This window comes from Pelodiscus sinensis, chromosome 1 (genome assembly GCF_052426305.1).
Source record: "Pelodiscus sinensis isolate ZL-2025 chromosome 1, ASM5242630v1, whole genome shotgun sequence".
NCBI classification, from domain to species: domain Eukaryota; kingdom Metazoa; phylum Chordata; order Testudines; family Trionychidae; genus Pelodiscus; species Pelodiscus sinensis.
Genome location: NC_143052.1, coordinates 90,753,458 through 90,766,905, shown reverse-complemented (window position 1 = coordinate 90,766,905; position 13,448 = coordinate 90,753,458). Strand labels below are relative to the sequence as shown.

General features: G+C 52.8%; 1 protein-coding gene across 3 annotated transcripts in view; it reads left to right on the top strand.

Moving 5' to 3' along the window:
- SREBF2 (sterol regulatory element binding transcription factor 2) overlaps nucleotides 1–12,786 on the top strand; it is a 41,223-nt gene extending 28,437 nt beyond the window's left edge. For 2 of the 3 annotated variants that reach the window (XM_075935950.2, XM_075935957.2), the window contains exons 14-19: nucleotides 2,139–2,248; nucleotides 3,112–3,244; nucleotides 4,198–4,366; nucleotides 7,405–7,590; nucleotides 8,781–8,892; nucleotides 9,693–12,786. In XM_075935950.2, the coding sequence (XP_075792065.2) occupies nucleotides 2,139–2,248; nucleotides 3,112–3,244; nucleotides 4,198–4,366; nucleotides 7,405–7,590; nucleotides 8,781–8,892; nucleotides 9,693–9,913 (931 nt within the window). In that variant the 3' untranslated portion in view covers nucleotides 9,914–12,786. The remainder of the gene's footprint in view (nucleotides 1–2,138; nucleotides 2,249–3,111; nucleotides 3,245–4,197; nucleotides 4,367–7,404; nucleotides 7,591–8,780; nucleotides 8,893–9,692) is intronic. The other variant, XR_016350387.1, reaches the window with a different exon arrangement.
- The last annotated feature ends 662 nt before the right edge of the window (nucleotides 12,787–13,448 follow it).

Sequence of the window (13,448 nt, the reverse complement as noted above, 5' to 3'; positions counted from 1 at the left end):
GCAGTCTTTAAGTCACTGGGCTCTGTAGACTGTCACCATTTCTGAGTGAAATAAAGGGAAAGCAAAGAGCTGCTTTGTCTACTTTGAGTCATGTCTACTTTAGGATTCAACTCTGGTCATGCCTTCTAGACCAATTCTAAGTGTCTCATAAATCTGAACTTCAGTAGTGATCCCCCCCCGCCTCCAAAACACTTTTGCTGAGGACCAAGAGGATACCATAGTTCTCCTCCCACCCCGCACCCATCCCCCGCATCAGTTGGTAAAAGGTAGGTGGGAACAGGTGAGGAGGGGTCACTCCAGCCCAGCTGGGCTGGAGCTGCCCCCCTGTCACCTGCCACTGAGCTGAAATATCCCCCCTTAGGCAGGGACAGTTCCAAACTGGCCGGAGCGGTCCCTGCCTGCAGGGCACTTCAGCCCACAATGGACAGAGGCTGCTCCAGCCTTGAAGCAGCCCCTGTCCGCAGCAGGCCCTGCAGGGCTGGAGCAGCCTCCTGTTCATGGCAGGTGGGGAGCTGTTCCAGCCCCCACTGGTTAATTGGAACTGGTAAGCATCACCCATTAAGGATGGTGCTTACTGGTTAACCTTTCTCATCCCTAGTAAAGATTTTGTTACATATTTGTGCATCTGCGTAATGGTATTATTCCAGTGGGTGACAAACAACTTGATCCAGCCCATAGAAATCAACATAGGACATGCTGCTGCCACTAATGAGGTAGAAATGTCGCATAGTGTTTCACGGTAGTCCACAGACCATGTGCAAAGGTAGCCCCGTGACTCTGATTGGCAGGGGTATCTAATATTAATATGAACAAGTTTTCCATGGATAGGATCCCAAAACCACCTCTGAGGAAGACAGGAGCTGGATAAGTACAGTGTGTGCTTTCTTTGGCCAAGGCTGAGAACATTTGGCAGCTGTTGTGACTTGCTGTAATATAATCTGTATTGTCTTGAAGCCATGTGTGCAAAGGAGCCTATAATGGACTTGTGATACTGTCATACCTAGTGTCAGCAGGTGAGAGATACTGGAGCGAAGGCTGGCAGCTTCCAGATAGCATCTGTAAAATCTAAAGTGCTAATTAAATCGTTAGCATGAACATTGCCTTCCCCATAAACCTCACTTGTTATGCCCAGTAATTCTCTGTTCCTTCCAGCAAGTCCTTCCCATAGCAAGTAATCTGTTTTTAGAGTTTGTGTTTCCATCTAATTTTCCCACCTATCACCTGACAGACAGAGCAGGGAGAACATGTTTGTCCTGACCTTGGGGCTAGTACTGAGTGTGCTCCTGGCCCTGATTGCGCCGACAGTGATGCAATATATACTGCTGCCCCCTGGAGACTGAGGATCTCTCTACATTTGAAGCTGGACGGTTTAATTCCCAGTTTGAGACGACATTCCTGCTGATGAAGCGAGCATGCTAAAAGCAGCATAGTTGCTGCAGTGGTGGAAGGGGCTAGCCACCTGACTCAGTCAAGATTGTACTCGACAGCAAGCCCCTGGCATATGTCGTGTGCTTGCTCCATCAGAGCTGGCATGGGAATGTCTCCTGGAACTGGGCATGAACACCCCCCAGCTTGAAGTGCAGACATCTCTACAGTTACACCCCAGGGTTAGGGCTCTGGATGAATCCTAACCCTGGTCTCTCCACCCCCCAACACAGCCACTGCAGCTGGGAGTGCAGCTCCCAGCGTGAGTGGACAGACATGTGCTAGCTTCACTTGAGCTGGTGCACTTAAAGAGCAGTGTGGAATATGTGGCTCCACTGGGCACTTGTGTTAGCCACCTGAATCCAAGCCCCCTGACTCTTGGCTCTGAGCTTGGGTGGCAAACCGGAGTTTGCCGGAGCTGTGATGTTGAGCTAGCATGAACCTGTTTACCTGGCTGCAGTGTAGCTATACCCAGTGCAGCTTCCTCTGCTAGACATGTTCTTCCAGGCCAGAGGAAGGTACCTCATAGTAAAGCTGCACTATACACACTATAAACACTACTCAGATCTTGAACTCCAGTACTTGACCCACTGACTAGTGTGTAAGCAGTGTTTATAAATAGGAGCCACCCAGATTATACTGAGACACACTGTAAATATGTCCTCTCATGCTTGGAGCCTAGTAAATGTCTTTTGTCTGACTTGTACTTCCAGTGAATTCTCTAGTGCTTTGGAGTACCTGAAATTAGTCAACTCCTTTGTGGACTCGATGGGAAGCGGGACTCCGCCTTTCAATAGCGGTTTAGTGCTGAAGTCAGCCCTGGGTAAGTGTCGTGGTTTGAAGTCTCTCCATCTCCGGAAGAGTCATAATGGTGGCCTGTATTTATGAAGCACCCTTCACATATAGGTTTACTAACTGCAGAGGAATCGGTTACTGCTGACGTGCAGCCCTTGTTAGGGTGGGACACAGCTGTGGAGCAGCACACCACACAGAGCAGTTCAGGACAGGGTGTGACAAAATCTGCATGTGGTAGAAACTCCACTGGTAACTTGAAGTGGACGGAGTGGATTGTGGTGGCTGTCTGTGTTGCTGCTGTGCCCAAAAAGGTGTTTGGCACTTTTTAAACTCCCAGAAGGACCACTCCTGCTCTGGAGAGCTTCCTGCCCTAAAAAGAGCAAATGGACACAGGGCAAAGGGTGCATGCAACGCACAGATGGAAAAGCTGTGATCTTGCAGCGGGAGCTTGCGATAGGGCGAAGGCCTTGGGCCTCCCAGGAACACGATTGGCTAGTGAGACAGTTACTGAATCTAGAAATAGGTCAGGCTGAGAGAGAGACAAACCCTAATTCTACCACGGTGTGGCCTAATCAGTACTTTGAGAGAGACTTTCAAGGCAAAGTTAGGTGAGTCAGTAAACACAGCTCAGTGGGTACCAGTGTGCAAACATGGTGTGTGTTGCTGGAGCAGCTGCTCTTTAGGAAAGAAGAAAAAACCTCCAACTTGGTAGTGTCTTGTGAAGCTGTGCTGCATGAGAATAAGGGAAAGCCTGACTCTGCTGACTGTGTTCTGAAGGCCCAACATTTCACTTGTCATTTTAAATATCAGGCCTTCTCCTTCTCTTTATCTGATCTTGGCACAGCTTTGGGTGCTCTCCCTAGCTGCAGTGCTATCTTCCTGTTTCCACAGGCCCTGATTTGGTGTGCAGATGGTGGTCAGCAGCGATCGCCATGGCAATCAGTTGGCTCAGAGGGGATGATGCAGGCGTGAGGTCCCGTTTCACAGAAGTGGAGCGCATGCCCAAATCCCTGGAGATGTCTGAGTATGTGAGCCTCTTATCTTCTTCAAACCACCAGAAATGAGTATCTTGGTGGCCCAAATGAAGCAGATGTTCTGAGAGGCAGGCACATGTTGACACTTGTCTTGTGGGCTAGGCCTGTTAGTGCTGCATGGGAAGATGGTTGCGTTTTTGTCATGGGTGCAATTGCTTCAGTGCCTGCTGATGAAATGATGTGATGTGGAAATGTCTGGCACGTGGATGTGTGTATTATCATGTTGATCAGAGCCTGGATTGCAGATCTCTGGGCAGTGGGTTGGGGAAGGTCCCGTGGGAATGTAACACCACTGTAGGGGCTGTTTGAACAAAAGACATGAGGGAGACTGTCCTCATCACCGATGCAGACCCATTTGTCCAACTTCTGGTAGGCTCCTCTAGACAGAAACTGAGGCTTGGTCTACACTACAAATTTACATGGATGTAATGACGTTGCACAGGTGCAGACAGTGCTATCAAGGGCTTCTCCCACTAGCATAGCGTCTGGGGAAGGTGGAGTCCCTACACTGGTGGGAAAAGTTGTCCTGTCAGCACAGGTGGTGTCTTGGCTAAGCACTACAGCAGCGTTGCTGTTCTGCTGGTTGTGTAGACAAGCCTTCAGCAGCCCTAGAGTTTACTAACACATGGCCACATGCAGGGTTTGTTAAGGGGGGGGAGGCTCTTGTATCTGCCAGATGTTACTGTACTATTCTGCGGCTTCTCTGGGTTGGTTGGTAGTTCTCTTGTGCCAGAACATACGATGTCTTTGTGATCTGAGCCGATGGGGGCAGGGAGAAGGCTGAGACCACTGAGCTCGTTTCCCTTGGGATGCAGGGTATGGTCAGTAAAGGCTAAAGGGCTCTTTGTGCAGGCCAGAAGGTGCTTTAAAGCAGCTGGTGATGCTGCCTTTGAAGGTGTGGACACTGCACTGCTTGAGTGTGTTGCTCCTCTCTGTCTTTCAGGAACGCCCTGGTGAAAGCCATCTTCCACGTGTGCAAAGCCATGCAGGCCTCCCTGTCGGGGAAGGCAGATGGGCAGCAGAGCTCCTTTGGTCACTGTGAGAGGGCCAGCAGCCACCTGTGGAACAGCCTTAACATGAGCAGTGGTGTCTCTAATGCTGGCCTCAACAATGTAAGCTCTAGGGTGCCCTCTGCCCCCTTGTGCTCCCTTCCTAATTCCTATAGGGAACTACTGTGTAACTTGCTTAAGGCCACCTGTCAGAGTGTTGTTCTAGTCTCCCCTTAGGGAGGAGTCAAAGGCATGTGTCACTCCTCTCCACCCCCCACCCCCACACTTCTGCTCTACACCAGACTGGAGAAGTATCCATCCCCAGAACCTCATACTTACGACTGGAGAAGAGGGAGAGGTCAACTCATCTTGCCATCCCCCTTCTGCTTGGTGTGGAGGTGACTCCCTGCTCAGTGGTAGCGCGGTACCGGGGGACATGGCCACAGCCACAGCTTGGTGCTCACCTATTGCCACCCTCCCTTGTTCTTAGTTATGTCTCCTGAGTGTATTGTTTCCATGGCAGCCCACCTCTCTGGTCTGCTCTGGGGGAGGCTGCTGAGACCTGTGCAACATAGGGACCTCTTATATCCCACTCTGGCTCAGGGCACCTGACACTGTCTGAACTGTGTCAGTTCCTCTCCACAGCAGGGGTGGACGCAATTCGGCTTGTGAGCCAGATACAGCCGGCCAAACTGTGAGATGCGGCCTGCAGCCCACCTTGGCAGGGAGACCGAGGGCGAGAGACTTCATGTGCTTCCAGACACCGATTGGCTTGGGGACTAGGCAGTGTAAGAAATCGTCTCCCTTCCTCCTGCCGCCAGGGGTGCGTGGTGCATAGATGGAGCCCCGAGCTGTTCAAAACTGCTGGCCGTTCCCTCTACGCACCACGTGCCCCTGGCAACAGGGCGAGGGGAGGAGATTTTGTGCACATCTTTGCCGCTAGGCCAATCATTGCAGTGGTGGCCAGGGAGCACGCAATCTCTCTTGTCCCCCCACCAGGGTTGCGCGGAGCATAGAGGGAACTGCCAGCTGCTGCACGCCCTGGGCAGGGAGTGAAAGACTTCACATGCTCCCCTGCCCCCCAGCTGTGGTGATTGGCTTGGGGGCAGGGTGGAAGAAAGATTTCTCCCCACCTCACCTCCTGGGCCAGGAGCATGCAGCGTGTAGAGGAAACTACCCATGGTTTTGAAACAGGTGGCGGTTCCCTCTAGGCACCATGTGACCCTGGCGGGGGGTGAGAGACTTCACACACACTCCCTTGTCTTCAGTCGGGTTCTGAACCAACTGTGGGCTGGGGAGCATGTGTGAAGTCTCTTGCCTCCCCCAGGGGGACACCCCCCTGAGCAGCACACGGAGGGAACCTATGTGGCTGGGGCTGCTGCAGGAGGGGGTCTGTCTCAGAGACCCTGTTGGACAGCTGGCTGGGAGCTGCCTAAGGTAAGTGACTCCCGGCCAGAGTCTGCCTCCGGTACCTCAGCCCCTGCCTCTTGCACCCTGACCCCTCCCACTTCTTAACTCCCTACCCCAGGCCATCACTCCCCTCTGCCCCATGGTCACTACCCAAGTCCTCTGCACACTGCTCCAGATTGCAATTCCCTCCCAGACCCTGTACCCCTGCTGTACTCCTCTTCCAAGTCAAATTTCACTCCTGCACCCCTGCTCCCTCCCAGACCCTAACCCCCTGCCCAAGCTCACAACCCCTATTTCATCTAAACTCCCTCTCAGACCCCACACTCTCTCTTGCATCATAGTCCCTCCCCTCTGCACCCAACCTCAGTCCCAAACCCCACTCCATAGAGAAGTGCAGCCTTTGGCTGCTTTCCAAAATCTTGCAGTGGCCTCCCACCAAAAATGATTGCCCACCTCTGGGGTAAGACTGTACTAAGCCATTTCTCTGCATTGGTGCATCGCTTGTATCTTTACTTTTCAGAGCACCACAAAGCTTGGGCTTCCCTGCAGGACATGTGGGATGCTGAGCTCTGGCCCCCTCTGTTATTCCTGGGGGGCAGCTGTAGTGCATTGTAGTTGCATTGCATGTTCTGGCAGTATTTGTGCAATGTTTCTGCAGTGCAGTACAGAGGCACTCTCCATTCTGCAGCACAGGTAGGCGCTCCTAGGGATGGCTAGGATAAGGCCCCATCCCACCTGCCTGGGAGCTGCAATGGTGGGAGCTTGGCCAGGGACAAGGCCTCCCTTTCCTGCACATGCTATAGTTCTCCATGGCCTGTAGCCTTCTATCTCTGGCACTGACCTTGGTAGCTCTCAGTAGGCGAGGGCCTGCTGTGTGTGGATGGGGAGGCCCCATAAGAAGACTGTGGTGCTGCTGATTCCATCTGGAACACCCTAATGGTGTGTAAGGGTGGGGATACCATGGAGCTCTGAGATGGGGTGGGCAGCTCTGTCTTGGGCATCTCCAAATGGGCCTCCCCGTCATGGTGTGGCTGCAGAGGACAGCTTGGTTTTGTTTGGTCAATGGATCAAGACGAATGTGCTCGTCAAAATTTCCTTTCTGCGATTTGACATCATAATGCAGAGCAGCTACCTCTGCTGCAGGAGGGCTCGCCATGTGCCTGCTTGCCTTAGGCACAGTCATGCAGCCGCAAGGGTCTTGGGTTACCCCAGGCAGGCTTCAAGGTAACTAGCTTTCTGGGCACGATGGTTCCGGGTGACTGGTCAGATGTGGAACTTTTTGCCTCTAAGCTGGTGGTTTGAGTCCAACTCGGCTTTAGTGACTGAAAGTTGTCTTGGATTTTTGGTGGCTGGTCTGCAGTGTATTTGGAGCTCTCCAGCCACTTCCTGCTGAGCCGGCACCCCCATCTCAGAGCCATGAATCTGGGGTGGTAATTCACCTAGTTAGCCTTGTCAGAAAAGGGAATTCCTCATGCCCTCTAGAAATGGCTGTTCTGGGCAGGGCCTGCCCCACTGGCCCTGTCCTGAGACAAAGTAGAGGACTTCGGTCTCCAGAGCCGTTGATAGGCATCTCTGGCCAGCAGTAAACTCCTTTGCCAAATGCCTAGCAGTGGTTCTGCTCAGGTGGACCAGTGTCTCTGCCGGCTGCTAGGGCGCCTGCTACCCCCAGCCCTGGGGGATCCTGACTACTCTGCAGTGGGCAGTTGATGGGTTACTTACCTTCCCTGTCTTCTCTTGGGGGCTCCTTGCAGATGATCCAGCTGCTGGCTTGTGATTTACTGCTCTCACTCCGCACCACCCTGTGGCAGAAGCAGGCTAACTCCAGCCAGGCCCTGGGTGAGACCTACCACGCCTCTGCCTCCGAGCTGACGGGTTTCCAACGAGATCTTGGCAGCTTGCGTAAACTGGCCCATGGCTTCAGGCCTGCTTATCGCAAGGTAAGGTCCTGCCTCTCTTCTCATCTGCCTTACCCACTATCCCCCGGAGCAAGCCTGTTCCTTGTGAGCATGCTCTGCACAGCGCTGCCCTTTGAGTTGTCCCCAGGAAGCAGTTGCAGCTTCCTCACTTGGGTTTGCAAATCTGAAGTGAACAAGCAGATGGAATGGCCCAGGAACTGGGAATGGCGCACGGAGCTCTTGCATCTCTAGCGGCTTTCATTCTCTCCCCACCTGCTTCCTGAGTGAGAGCCACTCCCCTCCGATGGCTGATTGGGGCCTGGCGGAAGTGAGATGGTAGTGTCAGCCCTCTTCCCACAGGGCAGGTGTTTACATGAGTTGATTGGCCTCTTCGTCTGCTGTGATTGCCAATGAGAGACTACGCTGCCCCCCCCCCCCCAATCCCTGCCCCCCTGGTCCCGAGAGGTGGCTGCATGCTAGGATTGAAGCTCATGTGCAGGGCACAGAACTGTGCTGTCTGACCATGTTGCACGTTGGGGTTCTCTCATTTTGGATGCTTCCCACTGGTTGGGTAAAGCACTGAGAGTATCCTGGGGACACAGAGCTGTAGTGCCTGAGGGGATATGGGTGGCATGTGGAGGAGGTGGAGGCGAAGGCCGTGGGTTCTTTCATAGCTAATCCCTGGGATCTCCCTGCTCAGAGTGGGGAGCTGGGTGGGGGAAAAGTCTGTGAAATGTGGGACTCAGTTCAACTGTGTTGTGAGCAGTGGCTGAGAAGTACAAGGCAAGCACTCGTCTCACCTGGGATCCCCCCTCTTTCTTCTCAAGTGTGTCCCTGGCCAGTGCACAGTTTATTTCTTTTGCACCCTGCAGCGCTCTATCTAGGCTAGTTCTCAAGGTGTGTAAACAGCCCGAGGGTTGAGATTACTTCCACCGCGCCAGTTCCTGTGTTACCGATGTGCTCCTGCTGGCCTCTTCTCCCCTCCACCACCCTCCCCACTCCTTCCTTGCCTTCTTGTAGCCTGGCGATGTATCCGCTTCGCACCTCACTCCTTTTTCGCCCCGTTTTGGGAGCACTAGAGGTGAGGTGGGAGGGGAAACCATGTTCCTGCTTGTGAGGGGGGAACTGTGTGTGCCACGTGGCGGCAGTGCGGGAGATGTGGTGAGTGTGGGCACGAGATCTTCCCAGCATGAGACTGCCTCTTGTTGCTCCCTGCTCTCTTTCCCCTCTAGGTGTTTCTGCATGAGGCCACTGTGCGCTTGATGGCAGGCGCCAGTCCCACCCGCACCCACCAGCTGCTGGAGCACAGCTTGAGGCGGCGCACCCCCCCGAGTGGCAAACAAGGTGGGTCAGCACTCTTCTACGTGTGGGAACGGCACCTGTTGGGAGAGGGCTCTATAGCATCCGCTTTGGCCTTGGGCTCTCTTGACCAGCAGGCATTTCATTGGCAAGGCTCAGGGTCTTGAACTGAGCTGCTCAGCATGGTGCGTGTTGGCAGTGATCAGGCTGAACAAAGCCGGGATTGGAAACAGGCTGAATCCATAGCTGAACCTCTGGGGTGTCTGGGCTTTGGAGTCCTGGCTCTGGGGAATAGCTTGGGGTCCCTGCGCAGGCTCCAGCAGAAGGTTGTATCCTAGCAGCAGAAATCAGAGCTGGGCACTTCTGGTCACAGCTCAAGCCTTAAAACTCTTCTCCAAAGCTCTCACTAAGTTGAATGTCAGGGCGGCAAACTACCCTGAGGGGGCTCCCTTTAGGAAGCAGGGAATTCACAGGGAAGGGTAAAGTTTAAAGCACTGATCTCAGACCCTCTCAGCTAGCACATGCTGGCATAAGTTAGTGCTAGAACCGAGGGCCTGGCCCCTGGTTACAGTTGGTCAGTCAGTGTTTCCCCTGGAATTGGTGTTCACTGCGCTCCCGCCCAGGCTCCAGTGTGGGCCTCCCCACCCTGCTGCCTTAAAATAATTCCCCAAAGGTTTCATCCCATCATGCTCAGGCGTGGGGTATTGACCACCACAGCTACTAAACCTGTTCAGGGGCAGCTGCATTTAATGGTGACTGACGTGCTCCCCTCTGCCCTGTTTGTAACATGTCGTGGGTGAGAGCTATGCAAGGCTTGGTTCAGTGCTCTTCCTTCTCCCACCCAGGTGAGCTGGATGCCCTGCCAGGACAGAGAGAGCGAGCCACAGCGATTCTCTTAGCCTGCCGCCATCTCCCCCTCTCCTTCCTCTCGTCCCCGGGCCAGCGAGCAGTCCTGCTGGCAGAAGCAGCCCGCACACTGGAGAAAGTGGGGGACAAACGCTCCTGCAATGACTGCCAGCAAATGATCGTCAAACTGAGCGGGGGCACTGCTATCGCTGCCTCCTAGCCCAGGGGCCCTGCAGCCAAAGCCAGCCTTGTGAACCATCAGACTGGACTCTCGCCCCATTATACTCCCCTTTAGCACAGCGTTCTAGAGTAGGGCCGTGCAAGTGGAATCACTTGGGCTGGGGAGGGCTCTGAACTAATCCAGGGTTGGCTTTCCTAGTCACTGGCTGCATTCAGGCCTGGTGGCGGGACTGGAAACTGGCTAGGAGCTCCTCACTGGGGTGAGAGGCAATGCTGGGCGAGGAGGAGGGGTCCGCAAGCCCTGAGGACACAAGTGCTATGGGTTTGTGCCTAAGGGCTGTCACCCTCCCTCCTCTCCCAAACCTGTCTGGGCTGAGGAACCACCCAGCACCCCCTGCAAGGCAATACCAGCATCTGAGGCAGAGTCTACCTGCAGACTGGCTGCCTGCCAGCTCGGTGGGGAGTGGAGAGCCCTCGCGCTGTCTCCTCAAGGCAGGGCTTGCTAAGCTGTTTTTACATGAGCCTTTTTCTATAGACTCTGCGTGTGTGGGAAGCTCTGGGGGAGGGGTGGTGCTTGGGGTCAGCCCACCCCACCCAGGAATCCCCCTGTGATTTTTATACCTTTGTTTTTTATAGCGATGTTCATGGCTTTACAAGACATAGGGAACGGTTGCAGTAGATTTCTCAACACCCCCAGCCTTGTGTGTCTCCCACATCTTGTCACTGCGCTGTCTCCTGCCTCTGGGGCCAGGAGGTTTTCTGGTGTAAATTAGCAGCATCCACGGTTTGGGCGCGGGGTTGCCCCTTTATGGACAGAGTACACCGGGAGGGCTGCTTGCGTGGTGAGGGACCCAGGATAATAGGGCGTGCAGAGACCTGAGAAGAGGGAGAAGTGTCTCTCTGTTGGCACAGATTAAACGGGTTTTTAAAACGAGAATGTTTGAGATTTCATTACACTCAATTCTAGATTCTGTCCTCTCCCCCCATCTCCTTTGTGTGTCCTCAGTCTGCATCTGCATGGCAGGTTTTGCCCCCCATGAGGAAACTTAAATAAACTTGGTCTCTGCTATGGTTTGGAGCACCTTTGTTTGGAGTGTGCTAATGCCAAGCCATGTGACATTGCAAGAGTACAGGATGGGGGGAGGGGGGATCATCCAGTTTTCCCCTTCGCTCCACCTCTCTCATTGCCCCTTCTGCCCAAAGGCACTGTGGGAAATCCTTCCTGTGCTATGGAAGCCAGTGCTTGGCAGGCCACATTGCTGCTGCTCTCCCTGTACCTGTGCTGTGACGGGTCGAGCTAGAACTGCATTGGTACCAGGTACCATCCTATCCTGTGCAGGCGCCTGCAGCCCTTCGTTAATGCAGCATGGTGGTCTCATTGCAGAAGCAGAACAAATTTTTGTTAAACCTTTCTAGGTGTATTCAGTTACTGCTAAGAAAAGGCTCTTGGAGCTTCAGTTACTGCTAAGAAAAGGCTCTTGGAGCTTCAGTTACTGCTAAGAAAAGGCTCTTGGAGCTTCAGTTACTGCTAAGAAAAGGCTCTTGCAATCACACGTGGGATCTTCTGCCCTTGTTTTGCAGTGTGCTTCTGGCAAAGATATTTCAAAGCACAGCAACTGGGAATGTTGTATGCACCAGCTTCGCTGAGATGGAACGTAATTCCGCCTCCCATCGCACCGCACGTTCACAGTGCTTCCATGCCTCTTCCTCCTCCCCCCCCCCCCCAAGATTGAATTGCAGGGCTGCAGTAAAATGTCTCCATAGCTCGCCCACACCTTTTAGGGAGCATTTAATGGAAGAGTCATAATTGTAACTATTTTCTCAAATAAGAATGTCCTTTGTTTCTTCCCAGCATGTGGGTGGATACATTCAAAGGCTCCACTCATAGCACCTGCTTTGCACTGGCGTCAGAAGCCCGTAATAAGTGGAACTCCCAGGAGTAGTTTTCTTACCTCTGGTTTCTGGCTCCTGGGATCTGTGTTGGCTGCTTCTGTGTTAAATCCACCTCATGAGTGCAGTAATGTGGGGATACTCCTGCCCTGTAGTAATTTTGGCACAAGAACAGATGCGTTTTATGGCTCAGTACTGCAGCATCTTGGCTTGTCAGGAGGGACAGATACTGCTCGTTTGCAGAGAGGCTAACGCCCACCCGCCCCTCCAAGGCAGGATGAAACTAAGACCCTGGTTTCCAAACAAACAACTCTCATAAAAGCTGCTTGAGCTAAAGCCTCAGGCTTTTTAATATGTTTAGCAATGTGTCTGCCCTGCCCATTGCATCCTCCCTATCCTTTCAGTCCTCCCTGCTTGGTCTGCCAAGGTGGTCATGGTACACAAAGGAGGGGAAGAGTTCAGCACCCAGCCCTGTTTGTCTAGTAGAGCCAGAAACAGGGCAGTTATGGAAGTGGTGACCCTTCCAGACCCCCCTTCCCTGACCTGTCACTACTTGTTCAAAGATGGAACAGAGGACCGTACTGGAGCATTTGTGTGTGTGAAGGAGGGGGGAATGTAGACTCCTAGATGACATTGAGGGCAGTCCTCATGGCTTAAGGCCCAGTGCAGGCTGCTGTTGTGCAAATGATGCATACGCATTTGTTCTTTACACCTGTGACTTCTGCAGGTGTGAGCTTCCTCTCTGTGACTGTTTGCGTGCTGTGATTTATGGACCTGCTGTCTCTGTCTATTCCCACACCTTTTTCTGTGTACACACTAATTTTTCTATTGGGGCGGTGTTCGTGGACAGTGTGAGTAATGGTCTAGTTATCCAATTGATGTTAGGAGTAGGGACATTGCTGTAAGAGAGAGAAGTTGGTGATGGTCCCAGGAAGCCATTTCTGCTTTCATTGAGAGGTGTCCAGTTATGTCCCCTGTGCTAGGGAGCGACTGTTGCTTAATAAAGACCAATGGTACCACCTGGCCTTGTGTACAGTGTATTTATTAATAGCCTCTCCCACAAGCCATGCTGCCTTTGAGCAGTGGTAAGACTTGAATAGCTTGTAAACTCAGCAGGGAACTGTGCTGGACTGTAGATGTAGCTAAACCATTAAAGTTCTTAAAGGGAAGTAGATACTTCAGGGAAGTATCTACAAGCCCCAGTGCTTATCTAGACATCTTGTATCTGCTAAACTAGGCTGGAAATCTTTCCAGAAAGGACGACTTTTACTGCTCACCACATTGGGAATGTAAGAATGGGCACCATTCCCTGGTAGTTTGAGGTTCTTCCTGCCAGTGACACCTGCCAGTACAGAGTACCAGGCTGCAGTAGCAGTCTAACCAAGGAACTGTCTTTGCCTGTGGTCATCACCCTGTGCTTCAGGAGAAGCTGTAAAATCCTGTGATGGACAATTATTAAATAAAATGCTCTTAGGGGCAACTTTGCTTAATCCCTTGTTTTCTTTCATGGCCCCTTGTGACGGGCTTCTGACAAAGCTTTTAACAATTTGAGAAACCCAAATTTAAAACAATTTGTACACTACTATAACAGCTGATATTGCTCAGGTCCTTAAGGAGGGGTTCAGGGCTGGCATTTGGAGTGCAGGAGTAAGGGTTGAGGGGGGAGATGGGGCTCTGGGGTCTTC